The 13,567-nt window shown below is 41.1% G+C and overlaps 1 protein-coding gene across 3 annotated transcripts; it reads right to left on the bottom strand.

Annotated features, from left to right (window-relative positions):
* Positions 1-6,555: 6,555 nt before the first annotated feature.
* Positions 6,556-12,188, bottom strand: LOC116354809 (toll-like receptor 13). Of its 3 annotated transcripts, XM_031796511.1 has the most exons (4): positions 11,234-12,188; positions 8,050-10,701; positions 7,627-7,744; positions 6,556-7,279 (listed from the first exon to the last, which is right to left on the bottom strand). In XM_031796511.1, the coding sequence occupies exons 2-4, from the start codon at positions 10,580-10,582 to the stop codon at positions 7,039-7,041; spliced, it is 2,892 nt and encodes a 963-aa protein (XP_031652371.1). In that variant the 5' UTR covers positions 10,583-10,701; positions 11,234-12,188; the 3' UTR covers positions 6,556-7,038. The 3 variants fall into 3 exon arrangements, with proteins under 3 accessions (XP_031652371.1, XP_031652369.1, XP_031652370.1); XM_031796509.1 differs by having other exon boundaries at positions 8,050-12,100; XM_031796510.1 differs by having other exon boundaries at positions 7,133-7,257; positions 8,050-12,103.
* Positions 12,189-13,567: the final 1,379 nt, after the last annotated feature.

Here is a 13,567-nt window from a genome sequence, read left to right as displayed (position 1 = left end):
TACAGCAGGTGTAAAACAGTGAAACGCTTACTTCCCTAACAATGCAGTAATAACAGTAAAAAATATAGATTAGAAACACACAGGAGAAGTATGAGAGAAGAAAAAGAACAGGGGAATATTTATAGTGTATACATATATAAGTTATAGTGTATACATGTCACGCTTTGACCTTAGAGATCCTTTTTATGTCTCTATTTTGGTTTGGTCAGGGCGTGAGTTGGGGTGGGCATTCTATGTTTTGTGTTCTATGTTTTCTATTTCTTTGTGGTTGGCCGGGTATGATTCTAAATCAGGGACAGCTGTCTATCGTTGTCTCTGATTGGGAACCATACTTAGCTACCCTTTTTCCCCACCTGTGTTTGTGGGAGGTTGTCTCTGTTTAGAGCACTTTGCTTTTGAGCTTCACGTTTAATTTTTTATTTTTTCCAGTGTTTAGTGTTTGGTGTCATTTTGATAAAAATAAAGAAAATGTACGCTCACCACGCTGCACCTTGGTCCTCTCCTTTGAACAGCCGTGACAATACAGGTCAGTGCAGTACCATTCTTACAATGTGCACGGCTCTCATGGAAGAGGACCACAATGCAAATAAGTCGTAGACTTTTTTGTTATATCCTCAATGATTCTTAATCAAGTGCATAACTGTGTATGCATTCGTTGTTTTTAAATGATAAAAGAAAATAAACTAAACACACAAAACCTGGAGTAATTGCGGTAGGTACTGTATGTACATATAAACAGGGATAAAACGTGACCAGTAGTAGAATAAATACTGATGGTAATAGTAACCAATATAGTGTGTGTGTGTGTGTGTGTGTGTGTGTGTGTGTGTGTGTGAGAGAGAGAGAGAGAGTGTAGGTAGAGACCTGTGGGTGAGCATAGAGTCAGTGCAGATAGTCCGTGAGAGTGAGTGGGCAGCTGTTGTGGCTTGTGGAAAGAAGCTGTCCTGCAGCATGTTGGTCCAAGATCCGATGCTCCGGTACCGCCTGCTGGACGGAAGCAAAGAGAACAGTTCATGTCTGGGGTGATTTTTAGCAATTTTCCGGTCCTTTCTCAGACGTTTGGCATGAATGTCCTGAATGACTGGGCGCTCTCGAGTGGCGCAGCAGTCTAAGGTACTGCATCTCAGTGCTAGAGGCGTCACTTACAGACCCTTGTTTGATCCCGGACTGTATCACATGATTGGGAGTCCCATAGGGCGGCGCACAATTGGCCCAGCATCGTCCAGGTTAGGGGAGGGTTTTGCCGGGGTAGGCTGTCATTGTAAATACGAATTTGTTCTTAACTGACTTGCCTAGTTAAATAAAGACTGAAGCTCTTGACTCTCTCAAATGTTCCAGCAAATACAGATTTTCTAAACATTATTTCAGAGTTTTCTATTCCACACAAAAGGCCATCAATAATCATTGTGTCAAGCCCAACTTATTTTCCCCACAGAACACAAAATAATCAAATGCAATCACCATAACCATAACCATGTGTCTTCCCAACTCACAGGCAGAAATTAAATTGTAATTGAGGTTCTCTCAGCACAGTGTGCTAATTTTAGGTCTTGGTAAGAATATGTCTTTGCTAGTGAAAGCCTACAACATAGGAGATCATTAGCAGCGGTTAGCCACCAACGCTAGCTGTCCAAACACACTAAAACACTGACATAAAAACATGTTATATTGTGTATACGTGGTGCTGTGATCTTTTCAAACCCTCAGAGGTAAAGGGAGCAAATAAGCGAGAGAGAGAGAGAGAGATTTTCTTTGGCAAGGTAAACATACAGTGGGTATCATAAGTACTCACCACCCTGGATTTTTTTCTAATTTTGTTGCATTACAAAGTGGGATTGAAATAGATGTAATTGTGATATTTTTTTGTTGGTTATTGATCTACATAAAATACTAATTGATCGACACAAAATATCACCATAAGGACATTAGTGCTTATAAAACAGCTCCAGAGTTCAATGGCAGTGATGGGATAAAACAGAGTATGGATCAACATCGTACACTCCACAATAATGAACTAAATGACAGAGTGAAAATAAATAAAATAAGATACCGAAATAAAGATATTCCAAAACATGCATCCTGTATGCAACAAGGCACTAAAGTAATACTTTATTTTTTAAACATGGCAAAGGAATACACTTTTTGGCCTAAATGCAAAGCCTTATGTTTGGGGCAAATCCAATGCAACACATCACTGAATAATTGCCTCCTAATTTTCAAGTATGGTGGAGGCTGCATCATGGTATGGGTATGCTTGACATCAGCAAAGACTAGGGAGTTTTTCAGGATGAAAAAATCCCAGAATCGACCTAACCACAGACAAAATCCTAGAGGAAGACCTTCAGTCTGCTTTATACCAAACACTGGGAGAGGAATTCACCTTTCAGCAAAAACCTACAACACAAGGCCAAACCTACAACACAAGGCCAAATCTACACTGGAGTCGCTTACCAAGAAGACAGTGAATGCCAAGTTACAGTTTTGACTTAAATCTGCTTGAAAACATCCCGCAAGAAAATGGCTGTCCAGCAATGATCCCAACACTTTGACAGAGCTTGAAGAATTTTGAAAGGAATAGTGGTCAAATATTTCACAATCGAGGTGTGCAAAGCTCTTAAAGACTTACCCAAGAACACTCACAACTGTAATCACTCTTAGAGACTTACCCAAGAACACTCACAGCTGTAATCACTCTTAGAGACTTACCCAAGAACACTCACAACTGTAATCACTCTTAAAGACTTACCCAAGAACACTCACAACTGTAATCACTCTTAGAGACTTACCCAAGAACACTCACAGCTGTAATCACTCTTAGAGACTTACCCAAGAACACTCACAGCTGTAATCACTAGAGACTTACCCAAGAACACTCACAGATGTAATCACTCTTGGAGACTTACCCAAGAACACTCACAGCTGTAATCACTCTTAGAGACTTACCCAAGAACACTCACAACTGTAATCACTCTTAGAGACTTACCCAAGAACACTTACAACTGTAATCACTCTTAGAGACTTACCCAAGAACACTCACAGCTGTAATCACTCTTAGAGACTTACCCAAGAACACTCACAACTGTAATCACTCTTAAAGACTTACCCAAGAACACTCACAACTGTAATCACTCTTAGAGACTTACCCAAGAACACTCACAGCTGTAATCACTCTTAGAGACTTACCCAAGAACACTCACAGCTGTAATCACTCTTAGAGATTTACCCAAGAACACTCACAACTGTAATCACTCTTAGAGACTTACCCAAGAACACTCACAGCTGTAATCACTCTTAGAGACTTACCCAAGAACACTCACAACTGTAATCACTCTTAGAGACTTACCCAAGAACACTCACAGCTGTAATCACTAGAGACTTACCCAAGAACACTCACAGATGTAATCACTCTTAGAGACTTACCCAAGAACACTCACAGCTGTAATTGGTGCCGAAAGTGTTCCTAACATGTATTGACTCAGGGGAGTGAATACTTATCTGATCAAGGTATTTTGCTGTTTTATTTGTCATTGGTTTTAAGAATATATATATATAATCTTTCTTTCACTTTGAAGTGCATAGCATTAACAAAAAATGACAATCAAATTCATTTTAATCCTACTTGTAACACAATAAAATGTTTTTAAAAATCCAAAGGGGTGAATACTGATGACACCTTTGAACTGAGAAAGAGAGAGAGTAACCAAGGGAGAGAGCGAGTCAGAGAGAGATAATATGATATTTGAAATGTCTTTATTCTTTTGGAACTTTTGTGAGGGTAATCTTTACTGTAAAACATATATATATATATATTTCACTTGCTTTAGCAATGAAGCCCCTTAAATTGAAATTGAATTGAAATTGAATTGAGCGAGTGACAGAGTTAGCAAGTGAGCGATACGGGGGTAAAGGACAGAGTAAATTCTTTCCTCTCAAAACAAAAACTCTATGTTATCTTCAGCAGTTGCTGGATCATGTTTCCCTGTAAAAAGCCGACAATTTATCCAAATGTTTGAAGGAAATCTAAACATGACCAGCATTTCTCTCTCAAACACACACTCTCAATCTGGAGTTACAGAGGAGACTCTCCTCTCCTGGGCATAAGGTTTAGGAACGGCCTGCCTCTCTGACCTTACCATGGAGGTCTGACTGGAGGGCCGGTGAGAGAATGAAAGTGAAATACACTACTGCATTACTCTGCCTATACAGAACATTAAGAACACTGTTCAACTTGTTATACAACAGCTCCCCCTGGTGCTGGCAGAATGCAGGGCTACAATATCCAAACTATCAAAATTACATTATAGTAAACAATCTTATCAAGAATGACTTACAGGAGCAATTGGGGTTAAGTGCCTTGCCCAAGTGCATATCGACAGACCTTTCACCAAGTCAATTCAGGGATTCGAACCAGTGACCCTTCGGTTACTGGCCCAATGTTCTTAATCGCCAGACTACCTGCCAGTCCAGTTAACACTCATTCTTATGTGTGATGGATTTTGAAGTATATGAATTTTGACTAAAATACAATATTTTTTAAATAATTATAGCATCAGCTCCCAGTAAGTTCAATGGAGATTTGGGTACTTAGTGGACCCTGGGAACTCAAACCAGGATCGGTTCAAATACTATCTTAACATGTCCTAATCATCCATATGATACATGACCAATGATCAAATCTGTTATAACAACGAATAGACTCTATCACTGGAATATGAACCACTGTGAATGATGGCTTTCCCAGGAAAGAAAGAGGAAGAGACTGGTCTCTTTTCTGTCTCTCCATGAGAGAGGTGCCCACTGCACCCAATAGCTCTGTTTCTTGTTAACTCTGTAAATCTCATTCCATGAAAACATGGCACTGCCTCAAAGCCTGTTAGTTTAACCTTACAAACTCTACCATGTACTTTTCATAGATAGACAAACATTAGACACAAACACAGACCCTCACACAAACTGCCCTTCACTGTCCGAGCATATTGCTGTTAGCCCAACCCTGGGAAGCATGTTGGTAGAGAAGGGAAATCAGGACTCTTAAATCTCCTGTATATTTGTTTGAATTCCATAGCTGGTCAAGGAAACACATCGGGCACAAACTGGTTCAATCAACGCTGTTTCCACGTCATTTCTATTAAATGACGTTTAACACACGTGGAGTAAATGTTGAATTGACGTCTGTGCCCAGTGGGAAGCTATTTAATGTTATCGTGGTGGGTTACTGATCGACTGGGTGTTTACTAGTGTTACATTTATTAGTTACAGAGATGAAAGAATATGATACAGATGTTAATGTTGATTATAGTGTTTTTTCAGAAACAACATATGGATTTCATTGATTGAGGACAACATGCAAATAATACTGCTAAAGGCCTTTCAAACAGTTCACCATGTTTTGTCTATAATACAAGTCAAATGTATGAACAAAAAGGTATAACAACAAAGAAGACTATTATACGAATAGTGCTTTGCAGTTGACAAATGGATTAATAAACATGGGTGGTTACTGTAATATTCCTATAGGGATATATTCAAACCATATGGTTTGGAGCTGTGCTGTAGCCTAGGAGATATCACAATCTTGCACCAACATCACAATAGGCTGTTATGCAAAGTGTGTAATACTTCCTGCACAGTCTGTGTGGTAATCTTATTTAGTAGAAATGAGACCATACTCTGTGATAATTGCAACTAATCAGATTCGGTGTGGGTTTGTTTGTGATTTATCTATTATCGCTGAGCTGACAGGCAAAAAAGACAAATGCTTGTATCCACCACCAATAAATATGAATCATTTTGCAATCTGTCAGGCTATAATATTATAATATGCTCAGCAGAAAGGCTAAAACTTGTGTGTGTGCGTGTGTGTGTGTTGCACCTCGAGGAAATGGTTAACTGATCTGTGTATCCTTCCTGTTTGGCCCTGTCCGGGGGTGTCCTCGGATGGGGCCACAGTGTCTCCTGACCCCTCCTGTCTCAGCCTCCAGTATTTATGCTGCAGTAGTTTATGTGTCGGGGGGCTAGGGTCAGTTTGTTATATCTGGAGTACTTCTCCTGTCCTATTCGGTGTCCTGTGTGAATTTAAGTGTGCTCTCTCTAATTCTCTCTTTCTCGCTTTCTTTCTCTCTCTCGGAGGACCTGAGCCCTAGGACCATGCCTTAGGACTACCTGATATGATGACTCCTTGCTGTCCCCAGTCCACCTGGCAGTGCTACTGCTCCAGTTTCAACTGTTCTGCCTTATTATTATTGGGCCATGCTGGTCATTTATGAACATTTGAACATCTTGGCCATGTTCTGTTATAATCTCCACCCGGCACAGCCAGAAGAGGACTGGCCACCCCACATAGCCTGGTTCCTCTCTAGGTTTCTTCCTAGGTTTTGGCCTTTCTAGGGAGTTTTTCCTAGCCACCATGCTTCTACACCTGCATTGCTTGCTGTTTGGGGTTTTAGGCTGGGTTTCTGTATAGCACTTTGAGATATCAGCTGATGTAAGAAGGGCTATATAAATACATTTGATTTGAAAATTTGATTTGTATTAAATCTAGTCAAACACTGTTGCTCCAAATTGTAGCAAGTGTTCTTTATTCAACTTGCTTCACTTGACAAGGTACAATACATATTGCACAAAGTGAATTGAATGTAATAATGAAAATGCTACATCATAGCAGAGCTGTTCATTCCAAAGACAATTACCAAATTAATGTTTATTAGTCACGTACACAGATTTTCAGATGTCATAGCAGGTGCAGCGAAATGCTTGTGTTTTCTAGCTCCAACAGTGCAATATTATCTAGCAATACAGAACAACACACACAATGCGAAAAGTAAAAAAAAGAGTTAAGTATCAGAATGAGAAATACCAGCTAGGTTAATAGAAATAGTAATCAACACAGTTAACTAAGCAAGTGTAGGCCTATTATAACCTTGGATTGATTAAGTATTAGCATTGGTTAATGTTATTCAATCATGTAACATATAAAATAAATATTTAGAAGTTAAAACCAAAAATATAATATAAATAAGAGCTAGACGGTATTCTATGTCACTGCCTCTCCACCCCGGTGAGGATGGGGTTCTCCTCAGCAGGCCAGTCCCTGGTCTCCAAAGCCACCTGGAGTTTCTGCCAGAAGACCCTTGTGTCCTCCCCAGCTCTTGGCCAGCTCAGGTAGGTGCGTCTCTTCACCAGCCTCCTCATGCGGTGGTAGGGTGAGAGCTGGTGGTCTGGGATCTCTTCGAGTAACACCAGGATCAGCACATCCTTCTGCTCATCAAAAAGACGGAAGCTGGAGAGAGCAGTCTTTTATTTCAGTGTTTGCGTAGACAACCCAAGTCCCATACACGGTGTGATTTTCCAAAAAAACATCATACCTGAAGCTAACCACATTGCACATTGTTTTCTCTCAACATCTCAGCTGCAAAGCCGCAAGAGAATAGAAATTGTAAAATCAATGTTTGAATGTCAATTGTCTATTTGTATAGAAACAACATCGGTCAAATAAAGCACTTTGCTGTTCTATGAGAGGAGTGGGTCTGGGACATTGAGAGAAATAAAGAGAATATTAGCTATGAAGCTTTAGGGAAACAAACCCCTGGACAGTCATACAACTATAAATAGAAACACAAAACCAACCTGGCCACCTGGATCTCTCTGGAGCACCACTCGCTCTGCAGATATCGGTGGGTGATCACACAGATGGTTTTCCTGCTCCTGTAGATGGCGTCTGTGATGTTCTCTATGATGGGTTTACCTGTGGAACACGGTGAGAAACAAATCCTTTGGAAGCAGTGATTTTTGACAATGTACCTACTAGTTGTAAGTGTATGTAGTTACTGGGACAGCACCAGACACGTGTTGCAACTGAATCGGTACAATCTTAGTGTTATGCAACTTCCTGTTTCAGATGGCATTTAATGCTGTACTGGATCCAGGTCACTCACTCAAGCCTGTGTTTAATCCAGAATATTCATCTAAAATGTGAACTTTCATATAAAATGTCTGAAATAACAATGCATTTCAATACAATGACCAATTGTTGTGCTAAATATGTGATACCTGGCTGGAAGTCCCGGTGGTGAAGACACAACTTCCAGCCCTGCTCTCCCTCCAACTCTGGCAGCAGCTCCCTCACGACCCAGCATTCATCATGGGTGTTGTAGGAAATGAAGGCATCGTACTGATGAGGAGTTTGTCTGTTCCTCCGCTTGGAGTCATGGAGATAAGCCAGGAAAAGGTAGTAGGCATATACCACCTGCCACCTCAGGAGATGATAGATAAAGGACCCCAGCAGGGTGAGGAGGACCAGAGAAGTGGTTGAGATGAAGTAGAAGATGCCTAGGTCCACTGAACAGGAGTGGGTGTCCAGGTCCAACAGTTTAGTGTCCTTGAGATCGTCTGGATAGCTACATGGATAGTCATGGGCATAAGCAACTTGTGTTTGGTTGTTGCTCTCAGCCCATTGAACAAACCAAGCATTTCTGCAGTCACAAATGAAAGGATTCCTTTGCATATCCAGGAGAGTTAAGGCTGGGAGAGAGTGCAGCACTGTCTCATTGGTCCATTTAATTTGATTCTGTCTCACCTTTAAGAAACGGACTTGAGTGAGATTGGCTTCTATAAGGAAATCTAATGACTCAAGTTCAGTTTTGGAGATGGTGAGTCTTTTAAGCTTGGGGATTGGGTGAAAGAGCTCTGGGGAGAGGGAATGGAAGAAATTCTGGCTGATATCAAGGGACAACAACTGGGGTGTGTGAATGAATGTGTCAGGGTGCAGGTACGCAATATGAAGATTCCCTGCTTGGAACTCTGATAACATGTTCAGACCTTCAAGAAAGTTGGAAGGTAGACAAGTCTGTCTCATATACTTACTATAATGCTGACTAAATATGTAGAGGTTTTCCAGAGATGACAGGTCAGTGAAGGGTGGTTGTTGTAGTTGTTCATCTTTTTCATATTTGATAGCATTGGAAGCCATATTGAGAGTTTTTAAGCTTCTAAGTCCTTTGAACACAGCACCTCGGATTTCACTTTTACCTATAACATTGTTTAGCAGGACAAGATTTGTAAGTTTGGCCAAACCCACAAAGGCCCCATCTTCCAGTGTCTTTATTTCATTGTCATATAAAGCCAAATCCTCAAGTGATCTTAAGCTTTTGAAGCAATTTGTTCTGATGTTGGTTAGTTTATTGAATCCTAAATCCAAGCTCTTTAGATGTTGCAAACCCTTTGTGAAAGCCTCACCCAAGTTTAGGATTCTGTTCCTTCTAAGTGTCAGGCTATTTAAGGCCCTTAAATCCAGGAAAACACACCCTTCAAGGTTTGAGATTAAATTGTTGTTAAGATAGAGTTTTTCAAGTCTTTTTAGATTGGAGAAATCCGAGCAGCCTAAAGTTTTGATGATGTTGTGGCTGAGATCCAATTTTTTTAATGTGCGGAGATTCCTTGTAGCATTCGGCACAGAAGAGAGGCCATCATAGCCTAGTCTCAGAGTTTTAAGATCTTTTATTGATCGAAAAGCAGCTTCTGACAGGTCAGTAATATTATTACCTGATATGTCCAGGTCAGTCACCTGTGTGCAGGACTGCAGCAGCTTGTCAGAGACACTACTGAAGTTGTTACATTGCAATCGGAGGGTCTTCAGTGTAGGTATGTGGCAGGCTACATTAATGAGGTTATCTTTTCCTATTTTATCCAGCCCCAGAGATGCCAACGAAAAGTTGATGCTCTGTAGCACCGAACCAATCCCCTGTAAAGACATGTGAATGCCACTCAAGTCGAGGCTGCTCACATTACTCAGAAAATACCTGTCCGCTACATCCCATTCCATGCTCCCATTAATGCCACAGAAGGAGAGGTCTAGTTTCTTAAGATAGGGAAAAATATCTGCTGTGACACTGAAGATCTCCAGAGGATTCCTGGATAGATCCAGCTCTGTCAGCCCTATTGACCTATTTGATATTTCCTGTGACTGCAAAGAGTTCAAGCTGTTGTTCCCAATGAACAACTTCAGCAAGCTTGGCAATTGTAAAATGTGCTTCAGCTCCTTGAAACAATGTAGTTTGTTGCTGGTTAAGTTCAGTACCTTCAAGCTGAAGAGTAACTGAAAAGATGAGGAGGCAATACTTGAGATGTGGTTGTTCTCCAATTGTAGTACTGTGAGGTTGTCCAGGCCCTTAAACATTTGGTCTGAGAGGGATGTGAGTTTGTTAAAGGCCAGATTCAGCTGCTCTAGAGCCACCAGGTCTGAAAAAGACCCATTCTCAACATGAGAGATCCTGTTGCTGTACATGATTAACATTTTGAGGAACTTTAGATCTTTGAAGTCCTCACTTTTTATCTGTGAAATGTTATTCTTTGCTATGTTTACAGATCTCACCAATAATGGGATGTCTGCTGGTACGGCATTGAGGTTCCTGCCATCACATAGCACAGAGATGTTTAGAGATTCCCTGATTCTGCAGTGTTTCATTGAGTAGCCATTTACTGGATTAAATAGAACCCAGAAATACAGAAGAATGCATAGAAAGAAACTCAACCGAGAATATGTAGACCCATTTCCTTTTCCTGACAAGGTTATTTTCAGTTCCATATTAAGGAGCTTCGTTTCCTTTTTTGGAAGAAAAAGTGTCTTGTCACCAACAAATAGAGTCCAGTGAGGTTCTTCTCAAGACTCTTCCTGATGTATTCGACTTATAGGCTACTTGAGATCTAATGTAAATAAAAGACAAATACAAAATATTTTAAATAACTGCTTCATCATAGGTGTAGGACATATGACTTTCGTTAATTACAGAATGAAAACAGACTGCAAAAAAAATTGACAATCATATTTCATCAGTTGTTCTAGTGCCCAACTCAGAAGATACAAGTGGATTTTCCTGGTTATGATTGTGCCGGATTCATATTTACTTACTGTAATTTTAACAATGTGATAGTATTAATCAATACTGTATTCACTGAAAGACATCACATAACCCTAGAAACCTAAAAGACGTTTCCTTGGTCATGTCACATGATGGGGAATAACTATATGGACCAGAGTTTATCATATAATTGCATACATTAATCAATCATTTGACAGCCCTACTTATGGGTAATCCAATTATCCAACTTGGTTCCAAAACTGTTAACTTCATATAATGGTAAATAATACTATGCTGAAGTAGTCAAACTGAACAAAAGCTGTTAAACAAGACAGAGGTAAATGTGAAAATATATAACTTCTTACTGTTTTACTCACCATACGCAGAAGAGGACATGCTTCTCAGTCTAACAAGGGTTTACAGTAGTTATAATGTGATCATGGAATACGCAACATTTCGCAAGTAGTTCCTCAGGTAGTCACATGCCATTTTTACTTCTGTTCTAAAACTTGCATCACTTTCCCCATTATTAACCCTTTCAGCTCCTGTAGAACATACTTATAACTCCCATATTGAGACCGCATACTAATAGTCAAGGAACAGTCGATTTCCTTTTTACTAACAGAAGGTTATCAAGGAACAAGAAAACATTGATGAAGGCCTTGTAGTGGTATTGTTAGAGAGGGGTAAAGATAAAGATTTTGTTTGGGAGCCAGGCAGGTACTAACCATGCCGAAAGGAAAATAGTAGGATAGAGAGAGTACCACTACCAGACCCACACACATCAGCAGAAGAGACTGCCTAGTGTAGCCTGTTTGTGTAGCCTGTTTGCCACATAGCCAGTGGAGAGAAAAGATAAGACACACCATATAAAACACATCACAGCACAGGAGTAACCCCACCAATAATAACTCACACAATAATAATGGCAGAGCAATTTAAGATAACGGCAACTTCAGAGAAACAATTTACAAGAAAGAACGCAATCGTCAATATCAGAGGATTTGCAATAATCTGTATTACCTACCAGTGGAGGAGTGCAGAGGGTATGCATGGGGGGTAGACAAAATAGTACCACCCCACATCAATACAGAAAGAAAGAAACAGTAACACCGATAATGGAGTTAAACATTTTACAAACTCAGCACGCTGAAAATAAACAAGACTTCTGCAGCATTTGCACACTACAATCAAACTGCCGCGCCAACCGAGAGCTACCTCCCAGAGTGCCGAAAGAACTATCTTTTTAAAATGTTATTTATTAATTTATATTTTATGTATTAGTTTATTTTGGCCGGAAGAACTATCATTATTTCCTCCTTTCTGACCTCTGATGCGCTCATAAAATGGCAGCGCACGGTGAAGGCTCCGTGCAGGATTTCGCCACAGCCTGAACTAGTTGTTATATAACAAACTTCAAATGACCTGGTATGAGGTCACCCAGAGTTGTGCTTTATTAGAATCTGTTATATTGTTTTCACATTTGCTGTAATGTTAAATTCTCATACAGTGGCTCAATACAATCATTTCATTTCAGAGGTGGAGACAGGAGGGGAGTATTGTAGGGGGACAGAGGTGGAGACAGGAGGGGAGTATTGTAGGGGGACAGAGGTGGAGACAGGAGGGGAGTATTGTAGGGGGACAGAGGTGGAGACAGGAGGGGAGTATTGTAGGGGGACAGAGGTGGAGACAGGAGGGGAGTATTGTAGGGGGACAGAGGTGGAGACAGGAGGGGAGTATTGTAGGGGGACAGAGGTGGAGACAGGAGGGGAGTATTGTAGGGGGACAGAGGTGGAGACAGGAGGGGAGTATTGTAGGGGGACAGAGGTGGAGACAGGAGGGGAGTATTGTAGGGGGACAGAGGTGGAGACAGGAGGGGAATATTGTAGGGGGACAGAGGTGGAGACAGGAGGGGAGTATTGTAGGGGGACAGAGGTGGAGACAGGAGGGGAGTATTGTAGGGGGACAGAGGTGGAGAAGAGGGAAGGAAGGTGTGAGAGGTTGCCAAGAGGAGAAGTGAGTATCTACCAATCAATCAAATGTATTTATAAAGCCCTTTTTATATCAGCAGATATCACAAAGTGCTTACACAGAAACCCAGCCTAAAACCCCAAACAGCAAGCAATGCAGATGTAGAAGCACAGTGGCTAGGAAAAACTTCCTAGAAAGGCAGGAACCTAGGAAGAAACCTAGAGAGGAACCAGGCTGAGGGGTGGCCAGTCCTCTTCTGGCTGTGCTGGGTGGAGATTATAAGAGTACATGGCCATTAAGGCCAGATCTTTCTTCAAAATGTTCAAACGTTCATAGATGGTTGTATCGTAGTGGTTGTAGAGGGTGCAACAGGTCAGCACCTCAGGAGTTAATGTCAGTCTGCTTTTCATAGCCCAGCATTAAGTCGAGAGATCAGGTGCGGTAGAGAGGGAGAAAGAGAGGGAGTGAGGGAGAGAGAGAGAGAGAGGGTCAAAAACAGAAGGTTCGGGACAAGGTAGCACGTCCGGAGAACAGGTCAGGGTTCCATAGCCAAAGGCAGAACAGTTGAAACTGGAGCAGCAGCACGACAAGGTGGACTGGGACAGTCAGGAGTCATCAGGCCAGGTAGTCCTGAGGCATGGTCCTAGGGCTCAGGTCCTCCGAGAGAGAGAGAGCATACTTAAGTTCACACAGCACACCAGACAAAACAGGATAATTATACCAGATAGGACAGACTGACC

This window comes from Oncorhynchus kisutch, linkage group LG18 (assembly GCF_002021735.2).
Source record: "Oncorhynchus kisutch isolate 150728-3 linkage group LG18, Okis_V2, whole genome shotgun sequence".
Taxonomy (NCBI): domain Eukaryota; kingdom Metazoa; phylum Chordata; class Actinopteri; order Salmoniformes; family Salmonidae; genus Oncorhynchus; species Oncorhynchus kisutch.
This window is presented reverse-complemented; position numbering and strand designations above follow the sequence as displayed.